Source organism: Myotis lucifugus, unplaced genomic scaffold (assembly GCF_000147115.1).
Source record: "Myotis lucifugus unplaced genomic scaffold, Myoluc2.0 scaffold_263, whole genome shotgun sequence".
NCBI lineage: Eukaryota > Metazoa > Chordata > Mammalia > Chiroptera > Vespertilionidae > Myotis > Myotis lucifugus.
Window position 1 is genome coordinate 135,098 of NW_005871311.1, and position 20,580 is coordinate 155,677.

General features: G+C 50.1%; 1 protein-coding gene across 1 annotated transcript; it reads left to right on the plus strand.

Annotated features, from left to right (window-relative positions):
• Positions 1 to 5,893: 5,893 nt before the first annotated feature.
• GINS3 (GINS complex subunit 3) lies at positions 5,894 to 9,940 on the plus strand. Its single transcript, XM_006099214.3, has 3 exons — positions 5,894 to 6,254; positions 7,225 to 7,458; positions 9,153 to 9,940. Exons 1-3 carry the CDS (start codon positions 6,069 to 6,071, stop codon positions 9,381 to 9,383), a joined length of 651 nt encoding a protein of 216 aa, XP_006099276.1. The 5' UTR covers positions 5,894 to 6,068; the 3' UTR covers positions 9,384 to 9,940.
• The last annotated feature ends 10,640 nt before the right edge of the window (positions 9,941 to 20,580 follow it).

Here is a 20,580-nt window from a genome sequence, read left to right on the forward strand (position 1 = left end):
ACGTGGCTGGGGCTGAGGGTTGACTTGCAGTGTTAAATTATGTGCAATGATACTTCAGAAGAGAGAAACTTCCCCTGGGACTGAGCCATGTGGCGCAAAGCGAAGTCACAGGGCTGTCTATACAGCCAGCCGCAGAACGTAGGCAAATGGGGGTGCTGCTGTCAGTTCGTGGGGTGCAGGGACACCCCTCCCACCGGGAACTTGTACGTTAGGAGATGCAGGTGGCCTTGTCACAGAGCTGCCTGCTGCTGCCGCGTGCCCAGGATTCACCCCCCTCCCAATAAAAGTCCTGCTTTGCCCCATTAAAAGGCGCCATCGGATCCTTACGGGACATAAAGGGATGGTTATAAGGGCTCACCTTTGCTTTCACTACCAAAATATATGTTTATGTAAACTTCACATTTATTTACTTTTTTAATCCTCACCTGAGGATACGTTTTTATTTATTTTATTGCTTTTAGAGAGAGAGGAGGGGAAAAGGAGAGAGAGAAACATCAATGTGAGATAAATATTGATCGGTTGCCTCCCATACACACCAACTGGGAATCAAACCTGTGACCTTGTGGTGCCCAGAATGCTGCTCCAACCAACCGAGCCACAGCGGCCAGGGCTGAGCTGTCAGTGTCATCGCCTCATGTGACTACTCCCTCCACTGGCACCAGGACGCAGCCCCTAACAGGCAGGGGAACACCTCACTGACAACTCTTCTCCCCGCACCAGTCTCCCCAAACCAATGAGTCCACTCGCCACTCCATCGCCCTTGGACTGAGACGATGGCCCTCAGATCATGGGTTAAATTATATAATAAATGACCAGGAAGAGGTGAACACACAGGGATGGGCAGAAAGGGTATTATTATTATTATTTTTTTATGCAGCTGGGAACACAGGAAAAGGAACGCTGGGTTAAACCAGAACCTCCAGCAAAATGACGGGGTAGCTGCAGCTTTGCCAACCTGGGAGGGCCAGGCACACACAGACACAGAACGTCCCTGGCTACATAGGTGGGTTTACCAAGCTGCTGCCACTGCCGGGGACCGTGGGCAGGATCTAAACTCGGTGCTACCCACACACAGGTCGCATCTGCCCGTCACTGTGTTTTGATCTTGTTGCAGGCGTCTTGGATCAGTGCTCAAGAAATAGCTCAACCACAGGAACAGCTAAAGTATGGAACGATGAACTCCAGTGGTTTAGTTCCATTAACCTTACATAAGATTCCAAACATCATACTCTCATTTCCAAATACAAAAAACAAACAAAAAAACCTGCCTGGCAACATGGCTCAGTGGTTAGAGCATCTGCCTGGGCACTGGAGAGTCTTGGGTTCGATTCCAGAGGAGGGCACGTACCAGGGTTGCAGGTCTGATCCCCACCCCAGGTCGGGGTGCACTGGGGTACGTGTGGGAGGCAACAACCGATATGTCTCTCTCACATCGATGTTTCTCTCTCTCCTCCTCCTCCCTCCCTTCTACTCTCTCTTAAAAAAAAATGGGAAAAATATACTCACTCCAAAAACAACATTAAAAAACTTTAATGATTTAAACCCATAGGAGAATTTTGCAGGAAAACGTTGAAGAATCATATAATTTATCAAAGTACATTGAGGAACTTGAATTGGGAGGGGGGTGCAGCTGAGCTTAGATGATCATGAATGAAGACAGTCATTTAACAAACGTTCATTGAGTCTCTGCTATGTGACAGGTTTTGTTCGAGATACTGCACAGACACATATGAATAACGATGAGAAGCCCTTCTACGGACCAGGCCCTGAGTAAGTGCTCTAGGTATGTGGGCTCATTTGATCCACCCACCACAACCCTGTGAGCTACTATTATTACCTCCACTTTACAAATGCAAAGACAAAGCTTCTGGCAGGTAATCAGGCTTGGTCAACATGGCCAGTGGTTGAGCACTGACCTATGAACCAGGAGGTCACAGTTCGATTCCCGGTCAGGGCACATGCCTGGGTTGCAGGCTCGATCCCCAGTGTGGGGCGTGCAGGAGGCAGCCGATCAATGACTCCCTCTCATCATGGATGTTTCTATCTCTCTCTCCCTCGTCCTTCTTCTCTGAAATCAATAAAAAAAATATTTTTAAAAATAAAGAAAAAGTGAGCCTGGGGTGTTGAAGGATCAACACGGAGGTCATGGGCAAGACTAGGTGGGGAGCTACTGCAAAAAAACAGGCAAGAGATCATGGTGGCCTGGGCCAGAGTGACGAGAACTGGTCCATTTCTGGAGAAGTCATGACGGTAGAGCCAACATTTGCTGATGGTCCGGTTATAGAGTGTAGTGCAAGCATATCAAACTCAAAGGCCAGGACAGGCCAAACGAACGAGGCATGCGGCCCGTGGGCCCGAGTTTGACATGCTTGGTGTAAGGGGAGAGGGTCAAAGAAAATCCTAGAACTTGTGGCCAGGCGAGCAACTGGAAGGATGGAGTCCATTACGTTTCTTTTTCACTTTCTTAGGTCCTCGCCCACAAACCCACTGGGATTTCTGTCACTGTGCACAGCCTCCTCACTCAGTGGAAGAAATTTAGAAAGCACTGGTATTCTAAAGAGCACATTTAAAGCTGCTTGGGGTTTTGCTTGTCTGAAATCTGCATGTGCCACGCCGTTCTGTGACCTGGCAACCTTGAAACGATGATGGTGGGAAATTTACTCTTTTTTTTTCAGGGATCCATTAAGATGCCTTTCAGAAGACGGAAACTCCGTATATTGTAACTATACTGAATACACTCTGAATATTTTAAGCATGCTGAGATTCTGTTTAGTGTAATTCTGGCATGTAGACTGGTTGGCTGGATGCTAAGGAACACATACTTTCTTAGAGAAAAGCAGCGTTCCTGGCTTGTAATTTAGGGCATAAACAAACGCATGCTTGATCAACTATGTGCGCTTTTGTCAATATGTCAATGCAATTATTATTTTTTTAATATATATTTTATTGACTTTTTATAGAGAGGAAGGGAGAGGGATAGAGCCTTAGAAACATCGATCAGCTGCCTCCTGCACGCCCCCTACTGGGGATGTGCCCGCAACCAACGTACATGCCCTCGACCCGAATCGAACCCAGGACCTTTTAGTCCACGGCCCGATGCTCTATCCACTGAGCCAAACTGGTCAGGGCTCAATGCAATTATTCAGGGGTAGGGAGCGTCGGCCCTCGGACCATATAAGGCCGACGAAATCATTTGGTCTGACCCTGCCAAGGCATTAGGGGTGAGTTAATTAAATGTTTGACCAAATATAGCAGGCTAATTCTTAAGTTGATAATTTTGTATGGCCTGCAAATGATATTATAAATATCCAAATGGCCCTGGGCAGAAAAAAAGGTTCTCCACCCCTGATTAAGTCATCAGCTCAAACTTTCACATGAATTTCACTTCTTCTGATTTCACTTATTAGTTTAAAAAGAGGACAGATTAAATAGAGTGAAAATATACGAGCAGTGACTACTAGCTTCATGGTGAGCCGGCATTCAATGAGAACAAGGCACTCTGATTTTATCTGAAACACAGGCCTGTTCCTTTAGTATTAAAATAACTGTGATATTTGAGTTTAGAGCCAATAGTCTGGTCTCAGGACAAAAATATGCCTTTCTTTGGCGTTGATAGATCATTAAGCATCCATCTTAACCGTTTCAACACAGAAAACAGCTTTCTCTCTTGTCCGTAAACAGCCTGCATTGCCTTCAATTAGGCAAATTAATTTAGATTTCTATCCCCAACTGTATCCAGTACCATATACTCATTTCATCAGAGAAATGATCAATTCTGACTGTGAATTGCTTACTTTGGCATTGGAGAGTGCAGCAAAGTGAACATTTAAAATATGATAAGGGAGCCCTGGCTGGTGTGGCTCCGGGGGCTGGAGCGTCGTCCTGTACACCCGAAGGTGGCAGAGGTTCGATTCCCAGTCAGGGCACATGCCTGGGTTGTGTGTTCAGTCCCTGGCTGGGCATGTAGGGAGGCAACTGATTGATGTCTCTCTCTCTCTCTCTCAAAATCAATAAACATATCCTCGGGTGAGGATAAGGAATTAATTTAAATATGATCAAAGAAGAAACTCTCATGTAACTACCTCTAAACAGATGCCTCCTGACTTCCAGGCTGCTTTCTCCACTGGGCTGCCGACCTGCCTGTCTAGCGGCTCCTGGACTCCACAAATGCCAAACGGAACGCATCCTCCGCCTCGGGCGGCCCCTGTTCCTGTGCTCCGTACGCATCTATTAATAACACCCTCACCCACCTGGTCCACCAGGTGAAGCACGTGAATCACCCTGGACCCCTCTCTCTCCTCCGCTTCCTACATCCAAGCCGCTGCCAGGCGCTGCCCACGGAACAGCTTCGCAACTGTCTTCCCTGCATCTCCTCTCCCCTCTCCACCCTGCCAGACTTCCCTTCCTAAAGCTCAGACTTACGCTACTACTTGTCCAAAAACTACATTTCCTATGGAACAGCCCAGATGCCTTAGAATCATAGCACCCGGGGCTTTCCATGCTTTGGCTCTGGCTTCCCCACTACCCCTTGTTGTGACGATACCCAGGCCTTCATTTATGGAGGTGACCGAGTGGTCATCCCTGGAAGCTTGATTGCTCATCGTTGCCCGGAGGAGACCATGGCCCAGAACCCTTAGAGTGGTTTCTCGGGGAGGGAGTGGACGAGGCAGAGAAGGCAAGTGGGAGCAGGCATAGGACGGCACGGTTTAAATAATGTCGGTGGACGCTGGGCGGTAAAGGTGGTCTCTAATTGTCCAGTACGTGACCTTGGGATCTTGCTTTAGGGCAGTGGTTCTCAACCTTCTGGCCCTTTAAATACAGTTCCACATGTTGTGACCCAACCATACAATTATTTTCGTTGCTACTTCATCACTGTCATGTTGCTACTGTTATGAATCGTCATGCAAATATCTGATATGCAGGATGGTCTTAGGCGACCCCTGTGAAAGGGTCGTTCGGTGGTCTCTAATTGTCCAGTACGTGACCTTGGGACCTTGATTTAGGGCAAGGGAACCAGTGTGAGACTTGGATAAAGGAAGTGGTCGGGGCTATGGGCTTTGGGTCGGTGGGTGTGAATATGAAAGGCGTATTCGCAGGCAAGGTGCTTGTTACTCTACGAATTAGCTCATCCGGGGAGGGACAGTCCATCCTTAGGGCCCCACGGCTCCGAGATGTCAGAGTATACAAAACAGAAAAAAATGTAAAGACATTAATACACACCTCCCTTTCCAGGAACCCTTTGCTCCCAGAAAAATGCCCTTTCGTAGGAAAAAAGTTCAGTAGTGCATCGCTCAGCATGCTGCCACCACCCACAGCCCTGACTGGGCAGCACCCCATGGCCCCTTCCCGCCCCCACCAGACCAGGGATGGTACCTGCCAGGTCCCCAGCCCACAGGCTGGCAAACTATGGCCCCTGTGGTCTGCCTCACAGAGTTTCCTCCTTTAAGGGTTTGCATTAAGAGCCACACAAGGAGGCTGCCGGTTTCCTTCACGCAGCCAGACCCACAGAGCCGCAGTGACAAACCGGTCGGTAGGTCTGCTCCGGCCAGGCCTGGGATGGGGGGCTCAAGGCCGCCTTTCTTTAAGCCCCCAACACGTGTAAAGTGTTTTTCATTTCATATACGCACTTACAGGACCACATAAACGCAACCTAGTGCAACTGCATCCTGCAGCTTTAATAGGCATTCCCAGCTTCTGCTAAAGATGGGCTACACTCGGCGAGAAAACTTCCAGGGGACCCTCTCCCAGCGCCCCCGCCCCGCCCCGCCCCGCCCCGGACTAGACCGTATCGATTGCTCCTGCCTGGCCCGCCCCGCCCCGCCCCGCACTAGTCCTTATCGATTGCTCCTGCCTAGGCCGGCCCGCCCGATCAACTGCTCCTGCCTGGCCCGCCCCGAACGCGGGAGAAGAGTGCGCGGGAAGACAGTTTCGACCCGGCTCGGCGGCCGTAGCGACCCATTCAACCCCTACAATCCCTACCGGCCTCCGCTTCCTCCGCTTTTGCATCCCTGACTCCCTGAGGTCTCCCGAATCACACAAGAGGAAACAAAGCAGCTCACGCCGCCGCCATGTCCGAGGCTTATTTCCGGGTGGAGTCGGGTGCGCTGGGCCATGAGGAGAACTTTCTTTCCTTGGACGACATCTTGATGTCCCACGAGAAGCTCCCGGTGCGCACAGAAATTCCCATTCCACGCCTCGGCGCTTTCTTCCCGGAGCGGAGCGGAGGGGCCGACACCGACAACACCATCCCTCAGGTAAGCCCCCTGGCTCGGCCCTGCGCGGAAAGACTACAATTCCCAGTGGGCCTTGCGACCCTGGGGCTGCGCATCTCTGGGCGCGCTGTCCTCTGGGATTTGTAGTTTTAGGGGCAGACGGGGGTCGTCTCGCCAAGCAGTTTATCCGCGGGTCGCGGTGCACTGCGGTGGTCTCCTCACCTAGCTGGGGCCACTTGTACGGAAACTAAATTTATCCCAGGTCGACAGGCTCCCTCCAACACGGATTTCATTTTTTTTAATATATTTTATTGATTTTTTACAGAGAGGAAGGGAGAGGGATAGAGAGTTAGAAACATCGATGAGCGAGAAACATCCAATCAGCTGCCTCCTGCACGCCCCCCACTGGGGATGTGCCCGCAGCCAAGGCACATGCCCTTGACCGGAATCGAACCTGGGACCCTTGAGTCTGCAGGCCGACGCTCTATCCACTGAGCCAAACCGGTCAGGGCGCATTTCATTTTTGAAACTACAAATTCAGCAGTGTTTTTCCCACTCCCTCTCTCCCTTACCCTCAACATGCCTTAGGATTGGCTCCTACGGAAAACAACAGCTTTGGGTTCTGTAAGAGCGTGTAATGCGCCTGGGACCCACAAATTGCTAGATTCATCCCTGCATCATGACGACGGTATCAGCAACCATTGACTGAGGGCTTTGGTGCCAACATGGATGGGGTGGGGAGAGTGTACTTTTCCACTTATTAGCTCTTTAATTCTTCAACAATCTTGTAACTAGGCATTGTTACATACAAGGACACTGAAGCCCAGAGAAGTTTGGTAGGTTGGCCAGGGCCCTGCTGTAGGTGGTGAGCTGGGATTCGCACCTGGGGCTATATGACTTCAAATACAATGTGTCCCAAGAGAACACGCAATATTGCTCATGCAGTGCACATTTTCCTTTTTGCGACACACACATTGACTCTGTCATTGTTCTTCAATCCTGTCTGACGCAGGGCTCAAAGCTGGAACTCCCCTTGTGGCTGGCAAAAGGACTTTTTGACAACAAGCGGCGGATCCTCTCTGTGGACCTTCCCAAGATCTACCGAGAGGGTTGGAGGACTGTGTTCAGCGCAGATGCCAACGTGGTGGACCTCCACAAAATGGGGCCCCATTTCTACGGGTTTGGCTCCCAGCTCCTGCATTTTGACAGCCCAGAGAATACAGACATTTCCCAGTCTCTCCTCCAGGCAAGTAATTCATGTGGAAACCTATGGCACCGCACATGCCTCAGGAGCCAGCTTTGGCTGCCACCAGACATCACTTTTACCCAGGGAAACTTATGACATATACAATTAGTGTGTTATTATTCTAGGCCAGCCAACAGTTAGACTGCATTTGCCAACTACATACACATACACACACACATACATACACACTTAAATAGGACTTGTCTACTGTTACTCATTTTTGCTTGCTGAGAGTTGGGAGCAGCAGAAAGTCCTGGAAAGAAGAGGTGATGGTTGATTGCAGGCATCAGGCACTTAAATACACAGTCACAGCCCAGCCCAGGACCGGTCTGAAGGTTCCTGTTGGAAATACACCTGGTATTTGGTTATTTGTTCCCTTTCCTTACTTTGAGGTTAAGACCTGGCTTTGCTACGTACGTGACCTGGTCAAGCTACTTGACCTCTTTAGGCATCAATTCTTCACCTGTAAAAGGAGATAATAATAGTGTCAAAACTATAGAATCATAGTGAGCGTATGTGGAGCCATTTAATATATGGTAACTATTATTGTCAATGGACAAAACAGTGTTATGTATATAACATCCTTTATGCTGGAATAACCTTACTTTAAATTTCGTAATGACTTTTCATTCTGTTAAAACTAGAAGAACCCATCCTTTCTACCTGTTGTTTTACTTCCTCATTTCTCGCTTAATAAGAACACACTTGTCACCTGGGCTGTGCTGACACCCTACATCGGGCGTCAGGGTTGTTTGGCCTGACGTTTACCAGTGCTGTTTCTAACGTGATAGTTAAAAAGAAAACAAAAAACCATTGCCATCCACTCAGAAAAAGAAGTCAATGCACAGACGATAGACAGTTTGAGCTTATGAAACTCTTCTAAGCAGACATCACTTGTCTTATAACGTTGCCAGGACATGTTCTTGAATGGGAACGCTACCCTTCTTCAGTGAGTTACATGTTGTCTTTCTCCATCTCTGCTTTGAGGTGCTGTAGACTGGAGTTGCTCACAGAGAAGGTGAGATTGCCGGGAGACAATTGTAGATCGGAAGTGGGGCTTGTGGCTTGGGCTCAGAGCCCGGAACTGACACTGGTAGAGCTGTGTGACTCCATCTCTCTCTCTCGCTGAAAATAGAAACGGCATTCAATTAAATCAGGGGCCTTTTCTGGTTGAAACCTGTCTGCATGTGACCACAGTACATTATCACGGCCTTTGTTACTATAATAATAATGGGGAACGCTTTTCGAGGAGCTTACTCTTGCTAGCCACTTGCTAGATGCTCTGTGGGTATTACTTTGTTGGATTTCCACAACAATCCATTTCACAGGCAAGGATATCGAGGTTTGGCAGTGTGAAATAACTTACTCAGACCTCCTTCTGACTGAGTCCTGAGACCAGATTCTCCCCTTTTGTGCCATTTAAATGTTTGAGGATAAAACTGGATCTGGCCTGGCCAGCATGGCTCAGTGGTTGATCACCCACCTATGAACCAGGAGGTCACGGTTCGATTCCCAGTCAGGGCACATGCCCGGGTTGTGGGCTCGATCCCAATGCGGGGCATTCAGGAGGCAGCCAGTCGATGATTCTCTCTCATCATTGATGTCTCTCTCTCTCTCTCTCCCTCTCTCAAATCAATAAAAATATACATATATTTAAAAAGTGGCCCTGGTTTCTCTTGCTCCCTCTCCTTCAGACATTTATTGGACGTTTTCGCCGCATCATGGACTCCTCCCAGAATGCGTACAATGAAGACACTTCGGCACTGGTCGCCCGGCTGGACGAGATGGAGAGGGGCTTATTCCAAATGGGGCAGAGAGGCCTGAACGACTTTCAGTGTTGGGAGAAGGGGCAGGCTTCTCAGATCACAGCGTCCAACCTGGTTCAGAACTACAAGAAGAGAAAGTTCACCGACACGGAAAACTGAAGGCCGCAGACACAGCATCGCCCCTCGTAGACTGGACCCTCTGTGGCCTTGGGAAGAGCCTGGTCGGCCCTGGAAAGGGCCAGCCTTGACGTGGCTTGTTCCCTGCAGCTGTCTCGGGAGCAGTGTCATCCTGTTGGGATAGGACGTGCTGGAGGATGTCCCTGGCCCCGGAAGTCTTCCAGGACTGTCCCACCCTGCCGACCCCAGCCCAGGCCTCCCTCGCCCAAGAAGCCACAGCTGAGGAGCCATCAACGTCCTTTATCCATAAAGATCGGAAGACATAGGTTGCAGTAGAGTTGGAACTGGAGTTCCTTGTGCCTGGGAGGGACTTGACGGCCTGAGATGTCCACCTTCTCTTGCTCAGAGTCATCTAAGTCTGTTCACGGAATGTTCTCTCGCGCGGAATTGCTCCATCTTCCTGGTTGTGCAAAGGCAGCGCCCCCAGGATGCTGGACGTGTAAATATATCTTGCCCCTGCCTGTGGGGAGTTACCCCAATTTCCAAAAACAGCCGTGAAGAAGAAGGAAGGATGCCCAGCCAGTGTTGCTCAGGAGTTGAGCATTGACCTATGAACCAGGAGATGGCAGTTCGATTCCTGGTCAGGGCACATGCCCGGGTTTCAGGCTCAGTCCCCAGTAGGGGGCGTGCAGGAGGCAGATAATCAGTGATTCTCTCTCATCATTGATCTTTCTCTCCCTCCATCTCCCTCTCTGAAATCAATAAAAATATATTTTAAAACAAAAGAATAAGGAAGGAAAAGGGAAAGGCAGGCGAATGGCATGGATTTTACTAAAGAGGAGACGGTGCTACCTCCTCTGTGACCAGGAATTCACGGAATTCTGCAGCCGACCTAGAGGGGAAGTGTTACACTGAGCTTGTTTTTGCCTCTGAGATCTTCACAGCATCTCAGTGGTTCCATTCCCGCCCTGGAAAAGCTGTCAGTGGTCCAGTTGCAACGTAGTTATCAACCGGTGCGAACCAGCCCTTAATTGGTGAAGTCAGGACTTGGGGTTGCTGGTCAGGGAGAGCCCTGTTGGAGAAGCATAATTCACAGGCACCTGTCAGTGGGCAAGAGGCCGTGGTTTCTTCAGTCCATTTTGTACATCTTTACATCGAGGCTTCCTGACCGGTTACTGAGAATCTATTTAAGCAAACACAGAACTTGCCCTGGAGATCAGGCGGGAACCTCTGGCTGAACAGGAGACAGCATGCCTGGGGCCGCCGGCCTGTTTGAAGGGCAGTGGTCTCCACACCACTGCACCCCACAACCAGGGAAAACGGCCTTTGTCGCTGGAAACGAGGAATTTGGGCATCCAGACTGCAGATGCCTCAGTGCCAACTTAGAATGTCAGGAGGGCTTTTGAAATGCCTGTTTTAAGATGGAACCCGTGTTTTTATCGTTTGATTTCGGTGCTAAATAAACGACCCGCTTTGCACTTCGATACAGTCTGCGCGAGTCCTTCAGCTGATGCCGCAGAGCCATCCCAGACTTCTGTCTGATCGTGTTTGACGATAATGCCCAAAGAAAGCCGTGTTTTAGCAGCTGCTCTTTTGTTTGCATGCTGTTCGTAAATAGGAGTGACAGTCTGTAGGGAAGTGCTGTGTCCTACAAAGGTGGGACTTCCGTGGCGACCACGGCATTTTTTAAGCATATTGATTGATTTTAGAGAGAACAAGGAAGGGGGAGGGGGAGAGAAACATGGAGTTGTTCCTGCCGAGTAACCTCCCTCGAGGTCGTGAGCATTCCTCCTGTGATGTCACCGGGGATGGGGTCTAAAGGACGGTGCAGATGAGGCTCCCCCAGAAGCCAGAGGCCTCCCATCTGCCTGCTTTTCAGAGGCCAAAGTCAAGTCCACTACAAGGAGCATCATTTCATTAAACTTTATTTGAAAATAATTTTAGATTTCTGGAACAGTTAGTTGTAAAGACAGTACAAGGCGTTCCCATATACCCCTCCCCGGCTTTCCCTATCACGTTGTCATGTCCGGGCCTCAAACACTTCACCAAGCCACAGACTTTATTCGGATTTCACCAGATTTCACCCTAGTGTCCTTTTCCCGTTTCAGGATCCAATCCGGCGTGGCATTTAGGGGTCAGTTGTTTTTTAAAGCAAAGCAGAGCATCACTCTTCCCTGCGTTAACTTCAGAAGTTAAGCTTATGCTTGCTGGCCTGGCTCCGTGGTTGAGCATCCACCTCTGAACCAGAGGTCACAGTTCGATTCCCAGTCAGGGCACACGCCTGGGTTGCGGGCTTGATCCCCAGTGGGGGGGCGTGCAGGAGGCAGCCAATCAATGATTCTCATCGATGTTTCTATCTCCCTCTCTGAAATAAAAAATATATTATTATTATTATTTTTAAGAAGTTGAGCTTATTGGGAAGGATTCCCTGTTTAGGGTTGGGTAACGGGCTGACTAGGGGCCTCTTTGGCCTCCCCAGGAGCAAGCTGCTGCTAAGCTCAAGGAGGGGAAGAATATTTGCATTTCCCCTGAAAATGAAACATTCCCCCCAGTACTTGCATCTAATGGAGAAGGGCCTCTGATTTGCCTTAAAACTTCCAGCATTCTCTCCCTCTGATAGCAGCCCCTTGATCTCCTCCCCTTCCCATCTGGCACACCCCAGCTAATTCTCTTGGTGTCTAAATGAGTTTCAAATGAGCACGCTTTCTACGCCAACGTTATTAACAAGTGTCAGCGCAGCTCCGAAAATAGCGCCTGGGAACTGCTAACGTTTCCGAAGAAGCCGAGGCCGCAAAGAGAACACACAGAACCGGAGGCTCCTTGCCCACCTCCGGCCAATTAAAACCAAACCAAAAAAAGCCTCGAGCTTTAGATCTTTGTGATGTTTTCTGCTCCCTCTCGCCCTGGAAGAGAGAAGTTTATATGGGTCCCACACGATTCGCATGGCTCCCCTTTTGCAAGTAAAGTTCATTCCCTGCAGCCAGTGTGTGATTTTTTATTTTTTTTATTTTTTGGATGCAGAAAAGCAAATGAACAGCTAAGGAGTATATTCCACTGCAACAGGGAGAGAAGAATGCTGTGACTCAGTGAAGGAAGAGTGTGGTGAGTCCAGGCGGCGAGGCTAAGTGGTTGAGCGTCAACCTATGAATCAGGAGGTCACAGTTGAATTCCCAGTCAGGGCACATGCCCGGGTTGTGGGCTCAATCCCCAGTGTGGGGCGTGCAGGAGGCAGCCGATGGATGATTCTCTCTCACCACTGATGTTTCTATCTCCTTCCTCTCTAAAATCAATATATATATATTTTTTATTTTTAAAATATATTTTGTTGATTTTTTACAGAGAGGAGGGGAGAGGGATAGAGAGTTAGAAACACCGATGAGAGAGAAACACCGATCAGCTGCCTCCTGCACACCCCCTACTGGGGATGTGCCCGCAACCAAGGTACATATGCCCTTGACCGGAATCGAACCTGGGACCCTTCAATCTGCAGGCCTGTGCTCTATCCACTGAGCCAAACCGGTCAGGGCTATTTTTTTTTAAGTGTGCCCCGAGTGCATCTCAATGCCCCAAGAAAGACTGGAGACAGAAGCAGGCATTGAAGACAACACTGCCAGACTCACAGGAGGGACAGACACCACAGTTGTTCCCAGAGAGTGGCCTTATCTTAATGGAACAAGAGGACTTGGCACTTGGCTGTCTCTCAGGTTCACGAGCGAAACATTTTAAAAACTTCTCAAAGGACACTGTCATTTTCTAATTTAGCATTTCATGCCCACGCACTCATTGCTTTAGCCAAGATTCCGGGTAAATATTAAGTAATGTGCTCCTTTTTTTTTTAATGTACATATTTTTTAATTGCTTTTTTTAAAGCCTGGCCAGTGTGGCTCAGTGGTAGAGCATCAATCCATGAACCATGAGGTCACAGTTCGATTTCCAGTCAGGGCTCCGTCCCCAACAGGGGTCAGTTGTTCAATGATTTTCTCTCATCACTGATGTTTCTGTCTCTCCCTCTCCCTTCCTCTCTCTGAAATCAATAAAAACATTTAAAACGGGAGAGGGAGAAACATTCATCGGTTGCTTCCTGCACACACCCTGACGGGGGATCAAACCCGAAACCTGGGTATGTGCCCTGATTGGGAATCAAACCCGCCACCGTTTGGTGCACGGGATGACGCTCCAACCCACTGAGCCACACCGGCCAGGCACTGTGCTTCTTTTCAAAGACCTGAGCAGTCCGGGAAGCGTTTTCTCAGGTTTGGACCCCGCTCAGGCCTTGAGCACATTTCAGAGGGTGCTACTCGCTGAATGTCTAGATAATTTCAGAGATTCTTAGGAGGAGCGCACGATCGGACAGGGAGCATCGTGTCCGGGTACGGCCCGCAGTGAAAATCAAGTTTCCAACGTTGAAGGCCTTTTTAAAAGAGATCAATAAAAACGGAGAAACCCTCCCTCTGTTGTGAAAGACTTATTTCCACAGGCGGCTGTGATTTTGAAAGGCTTTTCTGCCAATAAAACCAGTCATAGGAGAAAAATGTGCCTCGGGTTGTTGTGTGTGGAGAGAGCCGTGTTTGGCTGAGTTCAGTGGAGGTGCGCGTACGGCCTTGCTCAGTTACAGCCCAAGTCCCCCCGCCTCCTGGATGTCCTCACGAGATGCGACAAGGTCCCCGGGGACTCCATTGCCAAACAAATCTCCGGAAAGAGGTCATGTCCTCAGGCCCCAGGGATGGACATGGGCTCTGGAAGCCAGAGCAAGAGAACTGGTTTGGGGGTGACTGCTTGACAGTATTCTGTGTGGATCCCCATCACTTAGCGCTAGCACCTCTGTTTCCTTCTAGAAACGTAGATGCCCATGTCTGCCTGACTTGGGCCAAAGCGCAGGAGGGCGCAGGCCCTTCAGCTCTCCCGGTCCTGGGAGCTGGCTCAGCTGCAGCTCAGCCCAGCTTCCTCCTGTCCGAGATCTTTCTCTGTGCCTCCCCCCCCTCCACCGCCCTCCTCCTCCGGGTTATGTGCCCAGAATTTGTTTTGAAGGCCTCAAAGGCAGTGACTCGCCTGCTCCTTCAGATTCTTCCCAAATAAGCAGATGACGGAGTTTCTTATCAGAGCTTCCTAAACTGGTAGCCACCACTGGGGATCAAGCCGGAATAGGGGCATGCGCCCTGACTGGGAATTGAACCGTGACCTCCTGGTTCATAGGTCGAAGCTGAACCACTGAGCCACACCGGCCGGGCTGGGCTTCTTTCGCTTGGTTTTATGTTGTGACTTTTGGCAATGCTACTGCAGTTAGTTTTATTGCTGAAGGATATTCTATGGTGGGAACATGGCGCAGTTTCTAGGAGCATTCTCTTATCACTGGGCATTGGGTTCGTTTCCGGTCTTTTTTTCTCTCTCTATTACACAGAGTGGGGAAAAAGTAGGGTACGCTTTTTACCACAATTCAGAAATTTTTTTTTAAATGTGAAGTGCTCTAGCTAGCAATAGCTATCCTTTATGGAGCACTTACTCTGTGCCGGGCACCATGGTACCGACTTCATAGGCAGTACCTCGTTTACTCTTCACAGCAACCCTCAGAGAGAAATCCCTATTTTGCCTCCTTTTCCTGAGAAAGAGACAGGCGCGGTGAGGGTAAGTAACTGCTACAGCCGGAGCCCGGGCCCGCTGGTTCTGAAAGTTAGAATCTCAGCCGCTCTGCGGGTGTGGCCCTTCCCACACCGTTTCTACAGGCACCGCCACACCATCACCCCTAAGCGCCTCCTTGGGGGAAACTGGCCCAGCCTGTGCCCAGGTCCCATCACATGACCGTCATCTGCGATACAAATCGGACTCCTGGTTCCAATCCCTGCTCCTGTCATTGACAGTTCGTGCTCATTCCTCAGATTGCAAGTTGCTATTTTCGAGAAGTCATTTCGCATGGCCTCTCCCCCGGGGCCCTTGGCCGGCGTAATCTGGGCATCCCGGTTGGCAGAACACAGTGCAGCCCTCTGGGCTTGAGTAGATGGGTGTCATCTGCAACGTTGGCTGTTCCAGGGGCTCCCTGCCTCCCTCCATCCGCACTCCACCGCTGGCTCAAAACCAAGTGCGAGGAGGCTGCTGGGAAGGGAGGCCGGCAGAAAGAAGAGTGCTGGGCCCGGGGCCCGGGGCCCGAGGTGGGAGCGGAGTGGTCATTCCTCTTTGCCCTCCGGGGTTGACATTCTCCAGGGGCTGGGGCCTGACGGCAACAAGGCCTGTGATGGGAATTAAAGGACATGTGAGGGGAACCGCCAGGGGCGCCGTCTTTAAACCGTGTGTTGACGGAAGGCCTGTCTGTGTTAACGGTGAAGCAAGTACCAAGGCCCTGGGGCAGGAAAGGGCAAGGTCTGTGTCTTGGCTTGTTCGGTCGAAGGAAAGCAGGCCTGGGTGACAGGAGCTTGAAGGGCAAGGTGAAGTGGGGGAAGGAGGAAGGGGGCAGGGGTGGGGGCAGACCACCACAGCAAGAGCCCAGGAAGGGCCATGCAGATTGAGTGCCTGTGCCAGGAGCGGCCTTCCCAAGCCAAGGCACACGTGTGTGTGTGTGTGTGTGTGTGTACACATATGCACGCATCGGCCTCCAAAGGGAGTGACGTTTAAGCAAAATCCTACAGCAGTGGTTCTCAAAGTGTGGCCCCCAGACGGACAGCATCGCAGCACCTGTCAATTTCTTAGCAATGCAAATCCGAGGCCCCCAAACCCACGGCACCCCACAGAGCCCCGAGCTGCCCCACAGAGGTGCTTTGTCCATGGGTGGGAGAATTGCAAGCTGTGTAGCCCTGAATGTGCCCCGCGCTATTACAATGCAGGCGTGTAGGGGGGCACGCCGCAGCCTGCGGGTCGCACTCCCCGGCCTGGATTGGGGGGAGACCGGCCCCACTCACTCACGTGAGTTTGGCTGATTTCAAGGTGCGAAGGTAGAGACACAAGTGCACCCCTCTAGCTCCACGTGCCCTGGGGCAGTGCTTACATCCTGACAAGGCGCAAAAGGGACTAACTGGATGCTGCAGGTTGGAAACCTTTAAACTAGTTTGAAGTTACAAAAATCAGACAAAAAAGAGAGAGAGAGAAGGGAAATTGTGTTATCTTCAACCTCAGTTGAGTCAAGACCTGCTGCGGGGGATGTTACCAGATTATGTGCCAAGAAAACCCACCGTGGGGCTGAGCAGAAGCCTGAGACCTCAACCTCCCCCCACCCCCTTCCCTTTGGACAAGGAAGTTCTCCTCCCATGAAGAGCTGAACAGCTGCTCACTTCAAAATGAAGCCGACTCCTCCACAGCACCCAGCCTCAGCGTGGAGCTGCTCCGAGAGACACAAGTTAACGGGCTTTTAATAAAAATAGAACCCAAATAGGCCTTGGGCCCCCTATTTTTGCAACCAGCAGCGCTGTCACCTTCAGTTCCCGGTGTCAGGGCCGGTCCCTTGATGCCGCGGGCCCTGCTGAGAGTTACGTAAGGGCAGTGGGCTGGGGGGGCAGGGCTTAGAAAGTCAACACAGCCCCAACCGGCGTGGCCCAGTGGTTGAGCGTCAACCTATGAACCAGGTTCATTCCCGTCAGGGCACATGCCCGGGTTGTGGGCTCGATCCCCAGTGGGGGGTGTGCAGGAGGCAGCCGATCCATGGTTCTTTTTCATCATTGATGTTTCTATCCTTCTCTCCCTTCCCCTCTCTGAAATAGATTTTAAAAAACAAAAACATATGTTTAAAAAGCACAAATAAAGGTTGGCGCTCACCCAGCTTAGCTAACTCCTAGGGTGGTTAAGAATATGGGCTCCACGTCGGTCCTGGCCGTATGATGTATAGGGCAGGCCCTCCGCCCGTTTCCTGGCGGGTAAAATCCAGACAACAATAGGTGGGTCCTCGGGTTGTTGTGAGGTTTAAAGAGTTCAAATGCATAAAATGTTGAGAACGGGGCCTGGCACATGGTACATGCTACTTAAATGTCAGCTCTTCTCATTCCCAGTGTTTTGCTTTCGTAACGTTTCTAACTATATCTTTGCACACATCTGCAATTACCGCCCAGGGATAAATTCCTAGAAGTGGAATAGCTGGTGGAGTCATTCGCATACTAATATGTATAAGGTTGTGGGTACATAATGCAAAACCCCTCTACAAAATTCAGATTCCATAATTATTCCAGGACTACGTTTAAATGGTCAGCACATGGACATTAAATCCCTGCCCTTGCGGGGTTTATGTCAGAAAGGAAGCGGACAGTAAACAAAATAAAGCCATGATCTATTTGAAAGTGACAGTGCTATGGAGAAAAATAAGTCTGGGGTGGGGCTTGGGAGTCTTGGAATGGGGTGCAGTTCTAAAGAGGGTGGTCCAGGCCCAGCCAGTGTTGCTCAATGGTTGAGCATCAGCCTATGAACCAAGAGGTCATGGCTCGATTTCTGATCAGGGCACATGCCTGGGTTGTGGGCTCAGTCCCCAGTGGTGGTTGTGCAGGAGGCAGCCGATCAATGATTCTCTCTCACCATTGATATTTCTATCTCCCTCTCCCTTCCTCTCTGAAATCAATTAAAAAAATATATATTAGAAATAATAGTAATAATAGAGAGAGTGGTCCAGGAAGCCCCCCGAGAAGGTGATGTTGGAACAGAGACCTGATGGAGGGAGGACATCTGGGGGAAGAGTGTTCCAGGCAGCGGGAACAGCATGTGCAAAGGGCCTGGGGCAGAGTGCACATGGAGGAGGTAAGGGGACGGGAACATGTCACCTAAAACTACGCCTTGGGAGCAGTTCGAATTTTGTCCAATTGCAGGTCCAGGAGGGATGCCGTTCAAGGAGACAGAACACACTGAAACTGTGCTTTTCTTGTTTCGGGAGCGCTGAAGGGAAGGGACAGCTCTCGCGGTGTCCCAGCGAGAGCACCAGAGGTCCCTTGTGTTCTGAGTAAAGCATGTGACCGTTTCAGATGCTCAAGTCCAGTCTTTTTTCCCTAGAACAGTAAGCACCGGGAGGAAAACGAGACGACACAAGCTTGTTTTGTTTGTTCCTGGGCCGTGTTCCCGGACAGCCTGTTAGCCAGGTTTGCAATTTTGAGGCAGTATTTATCAGGGGAATTTAGTTCATAAGGTTGAGATGACAGGGCCCAGGGGCCCAGGGCCCCACGGCCCCCACAGCCACAAAGCAACAGCCCAGAGACAGATAGGCAAGCAAGGAGGTAGCAAATTCAGGGCAAAGAAGGAATGAACCACCACACGTTCATCTTGGGGACCACCCTGGCAGAAATACGCCACCTGGGACTTCCTCCCACTTCCTCAGACTGCAGAACCTCTCAAATAAATCAGGAGGTTCCAGGGGCTGGGGAAGACCAGGCTCTGAGCCAAAATGGTTATCAGTGAGGGAAACGCATCTGGGTGTAGAAACGAGGCTGGTGCCTGTCCCTGTCCCCACCCGGGGTCAGAGAGAACCCTGCCCTGACGCTTCTCTCCTTTACCCATCGTCTGCCCCTTCTGATTGTGACTGGCTTTGTGGACAGTAGGTCCCGGGCCACCTCCCCTGAGCAGGCCGGGGGGGGGGGGTGCCAGGATTTGTGTCTGCAGCGGCTGCCCCGAGGGGCTTGGCTAAGTGCCCCCCAGGCTCTGGCTCCTCTAAGTCCACATGAATCAGCTTGATCTTCCTTTTTCTCCCCTTTTCCTTCCCTCCGTTCTCCCCTCTCCCCCCAATCTCTCCTTCCTCCCTCCCTCTTTTTTTCCCTTCCTTCTTTCTGTTTTGTGGATGGTGTGGTTTCATCATGAGGAATTGGGATTAGACATAATAGAAAACTTGGCCCGGTAACTGTCCCTTAGTTCATTTTTTGAGCAGAAATAAGAAATACTTGTTGGAAAAATCAAGTGAGCTGAGACCACCCAAAGGCAAAGGGCCAATCCCTGTCTCTCCCACGGCAGTGCGTCCTCTCCCAGGACCCTCGCTCAGTGTTTCCTTTCCAGAGAAGACCTGTTGTTCATGCACACACGTGTTTCTGTAGACGGACTGCACACGGGAAGGGACTCTAACCCCTCCTGTTTCATTCTCTGCTGTGTTCCCAGCTCCTGGTACATGGCAGACACTGAAAATATCTGTGGATCAAATGAATGATGCATTTGTGAAATTTGTTTCTCTCGTTCAAAAATTATGCCATGGAGCCCTAGCCGGGTTGGCTCAGTGGACAGAGCATCAGCCCTCGGACTGAAGGGTCCTGGGTTCAACTCCACTCAAGGGCACGTGCCTCGGTTGCAGGCTCCCCGGCCCTGGTCAGGGCGTGTGCAGGAGGCAACCAATCTATGCATCTCTCTCACATCGGTGTTTCTCTCTGTCTCTCCCTCTTCCTTCCACTCTCTCTAGAAATCAATGGAAAAAATATTCTTGGCTGAGGATTAACAAAATAAAAAATCAAAATGCCAGGGACATCCTTTATGTCCTCTGTCTTATGCTTTTTTAATATATATAGTTTAAATATTTCTCTGTTGATTTCAGAGAGTTGGGGAGAGAAAGAGAGAGAGAGAGATAGGAACATCAATGTTGAGAGAAAATCATTGATCAGCTGCCTCCTACACGCCCCCATGCTGGGGATCAAGCCCGAAACCTGGGCATGTGCCCTGACCGGGAATCAAACCGTAACCTCCTGGTTTATAGGTTGACGCTCAACCACTGAGCCACACCGGCTGAGCTCAATTTTTTAAAATAAACCCTAGCCTGCTGGCTACTATGACCATCAGTGTACAACTGTCTCTTCAAGACCCTGCCTTCAATTCTCTTGGGAATCTATCCAGAAGAGGACTTGCTGGATCATATGGTAATTCTATTTTAAATTTCCGGAGGAATCTTCATACTGTTTTCAAGAATGGCTGTCCCATTTTACATTCCCATCAGCAGTGCACAAGGCTCCCCGTTTCTCCACATCCTCACCAACACTTTCTGTTCTCTGGTTTTTTGATAGTAGCCATGCGAATGGGTGTGAGGTGGTATCTCATTTGTCGTTTTCATTAGAATTTTCCCGATGGTTAGTGACATTGAACATCTCTTTGTGCTCATGGGCCATATTATGTCCTCTTTGGAAAACTGTCTATTCAATTCTTTCACCTATTTTAAAATCAGGTTTTGTTGTTGAGTTTTAGAAGTTCTAGATGTATTCTGAATATTAAACCAGATTTGACCAGCATGTTTGGGAATCTCACATTCAGCTAGAAATGAACGGAACTACCTCAATCTTCTGTCACATAGCTTCTGTCCTGCTCTTGTGTCCTT